The sequence below is a fragment of the Nematolebias whitei genome, chromosome 10 (genome assembly GCF_014905685.2).
Source record: "Nematolebias whitei isolate Nwh7 chromosome 10, NemWhi1, whole genome shotgun sequence".
Classification (NCBI taxonomy): domain Eukaryota; kingdom Metazoa; phylum Chordata; class Actinopteri; order Cyprinodontiformes; family Rivulidae; genus Nematolebias; species Nematolebias whitei.
Genome location: NC_056507.1, coordinates 545,078 through 548,186, shown reverse-complemented (window position 1 = coordinate 548,186; position 3,109 = coordinate 545,078). Strand labels below are relative to the sequence as shown.

Sequence of the window (3,109 nt, the reverse complement as noted above, 5' to 3'; positions counted from 1 at the left end):
TTTAGCATCATTTTAAATTTGAATTATAATGTCCAGATAGCTTCATTTAGCTCAGAGCTTCATTATCTCTCTCACTAACATAAATACTGTTTATTATTAAACTGTTATTATTTAGCACATTTATGTTATAGTGCAGCGCGACGTGTGCACGTGCCTCGTTCTATAAACAGCGACATTAGAACTGGATCAGACTGTGTCTCTTCCAATACAGATGTCGGTCACAGCACCTGTAATCTGACGTAGATTAACTACGAGATTAAAAATATACTCCATCAGTCGAGGTTCTGAAAGCGGCGTGTCCGCCGCCATGTTGATAGAAATATAGCGTCTGTCCGTGCGTGCGCATGTGGTTTAACACAAAGCGTCAGCGGGAGATGTTCACATTATCAATGGGGGGTCAGAGAAAAACCTCCACTCTGGAAGGTGGGTTCAGAAACCTCCGGATTCAAAGAGGGGGGCCACTGGTGTTGTGTAGATGGATCAGCAGAACCTCAGAGAGGAAGCTGCGGATCCACTCAAAATACGCGCCGTGTAAACGGCCCCTTACAATGCTGTGATTGCTAGTATCACTCAGCCCTCTGTGAACAGTAAACAGCCATCAGGTGCTAATGATCCATTGTTAGGCTGATGGTCCTTCTTGAGCATGTGATCAGCTGGTTCTGGTTGTCAGCAGCAAACTGGTTGATCCACTCTGAGAAGGTGCTATTTAAGAGACTGAGCTGAATACAGCACCTCAGACTGAGGAAGTCCTCAGGATGAGAGACGAAACATTTCTACATTATTTGTTGTTGTTGCTGTTGATGTTGCTGTTCCTCCAGAGGACCGAATTTAAATTTTTTTTATTTTTTTTATTTTTTATTTTTATGAAAAAAAAATTTAACCTGGATTATTGAGCATGCGTCAGGATGGTGTGAATGTTGTTTAATGGGTTTTTGCCATGATGTACTGAAATGGTTTATAGTGTTGGGGTTTTCAAACTGTGCTCTGGTCATTTTCCTTCTATGTCAAAGAATGTTCATGTTGGAGTAACTGGTGACTGTAAATGGCTCCCAGGTGATTTTAATGGCTCGGCCAACGTGTGGCCCAGTGTTGGACAGCTGGACTCTAACCTGGTCCAGGTAGATGGTGATGGCAGCTCCCAGTAACCCTGAACATCGTCACCCAAACTGAACCCTGAGCTTGAGGTTAACTTCCATTTTACTGAACCCACTCTATGGAATGCCCTCCTGCTCAGATCAATGAGAAATCAAAATGATGCTGAGAATCCATTCACATTTTAGATTTCTAGTTGACTTGCTGGTTTTATGTATTTATTTTACTTTATTTATTTTTTGCTTTACTGTGTGAAGACAGACTTCAAATTTATCCAGTTCTCTTCAGATAGATTTTGTTTGAGCACACCTGCAGTGCTTTTGCTTGGACCTTTTTATCTGCACGTTGTTCATGAGGATGTTTGAACCCATCCAGAGGACCTGACTCGACTTTTTTCTGGATTATTGAGCAGCATCATGACGGTTGTTAAAATGCTCTGTAGCAGGAGTGTCCAGTTCTGGCCCTTGAGGGCCACCATCCTGCAGGTTTTAGATGTTTCGCTGCACCAACACACCTACATCAATGGGTTCTGCAGGTCATGTAGAGGGGATTGAACCACTGAATCAGGTGTTGAGCAGGGAAACCAGTAAAACATGCAGGATAGAGCCTCCAGGACCAGGTTTGAACATTCTTCTACAGAAATGCATTTTAATTGAAGAAAAATGAGGAAAGCTTCTTTCATTCCAGTTCTACTTGCTCATGGAGTTCTTGCATTTGGCATAACCAGCTACAGTTCTGTTTCTACAGCCACATTTGATCATTTCAGTCACTGGTGGTGGTCTTTGAACGTTTGGTAGCTCTTGACTTGTTCCTTCAGAAGCAGCGTGGTGGCCTCGGCTTCCTCTGACACTGATTTTAGATCAGCTAAATTACATCAGAATAGTCCAATCTCAGATTAATTTAAGTATTTGGTAGATTTTCTGTTCTTTTGGTTGTGTGTGTGTTCAGGTGTTTGTTTGACGGTCAGCTGACTGGTTCCAGCTCACAGTTCCTGCCTCGGGTTCAAGATGACAAAGTTCAGTTTGAGGTCGAGGCGTTCAGGTTTGAGCAGGACAACAGCGGCGTGGTGAGACACTCGACTGATGTATTTTTTGTTTTAATGTTTGCTTTGCTGTTGTAAAGTTTCTGTTTGGTCTCTCCAGCTCTACGTCACCTGCAGTCTGAGGGCCACAGCAGCTGCTTCACCCGTCACCTCCACCAACAAGGACTGTTCATTTGCTGACGGGTGAGACATTAACGGTCGTTTTTAAAACTTTAAACTTCCTTTTTTATCAGAACTAATGGAGCTTTGTTGAGCCAGGTGGAGGGAGGCGAGCGGAAACCATCGTGTCTGTTCCTGCTGTGACACGGACTGTGGAAAAGGTGGCGCCAGTGATCTGCTGAAAACTGGTAGGAGAATTCAAGTTCCTGATTTGTCATGAAAGGTCAAAACGAGGTCAACGGTACAATGAAATGCTCAGGATGAGGAAAACTGATTTGACTCACTAAAAAAAACAAAAACGAATAGAAAGAAATACTCCAGTATGCAATAAGGGTACACAATAAAGTACCAAAAAGTGAAAAAGTATTTATATTTGCAATGTCCTAAAGAGATACAGAGCAACAACATGGTAGAATATAACGGTGCAGCAGGATGAATTTGAATGAATAATTATTTCAAGGTAGTAATGAGCTAAAATGCACATGCGAACATTTTTCAGTCAGGTTATCTGGACAGTTTCTTTTTTTGTGCTGAAACGTTTCACCTTCCATCCAGAAGGCTTCATCAGTCAAAGAAACGCACAACAAAACTGATTCTTCCCCCAACAGCTTACTCCAAAGTGGAACAAACCAGTACTGCTTGTGATAAGATGGTCTCTTTGGTACGACCCCTCCTCCATTGCCGGCACTCTTCCTTGTTGACAGTCGTGACAAACTGGTTTAAAACAACAAAGTCCATGCTCAATAATCCAGGTATACAATACAACATTTTTTCAGTCAGGTCATCTGGACAGTTTCTTTTTTTTTTTTTTTTTGT

At 42.2% G+C, this 3,109-nt stretch overlaps 1 protein-coding gene across 1 annotated transcript in view; it reads left to right on the top strand.

Annotated features, from left to right (window-relative positions):
• The window catches only part of LOC119415366 (zona pellucida sperm-binding protein 3), a 20,493-nt gene that overhangs the window by 12,221 nt on the left and 5,163 nt on the right, over positions 1-3,109 (top strand). Inside the window, exons 6-8 of the mRNA XM_037682498.1 lie at positions 2,041-2,158; positions 2,235-2,317; positions 2,393-2,481. Of these exons, the coding sequence (XP_037538426.1) occupies positions 2,041-2,158; positions 2,235-2,317; positions 2,393-2,481 (290 nt within the window). The remainder of the gene's footprint in view (positions 1-2,040; positions 2,159-2,234; positions 2,318-2,392; positions 2,482-3,109) is intronic.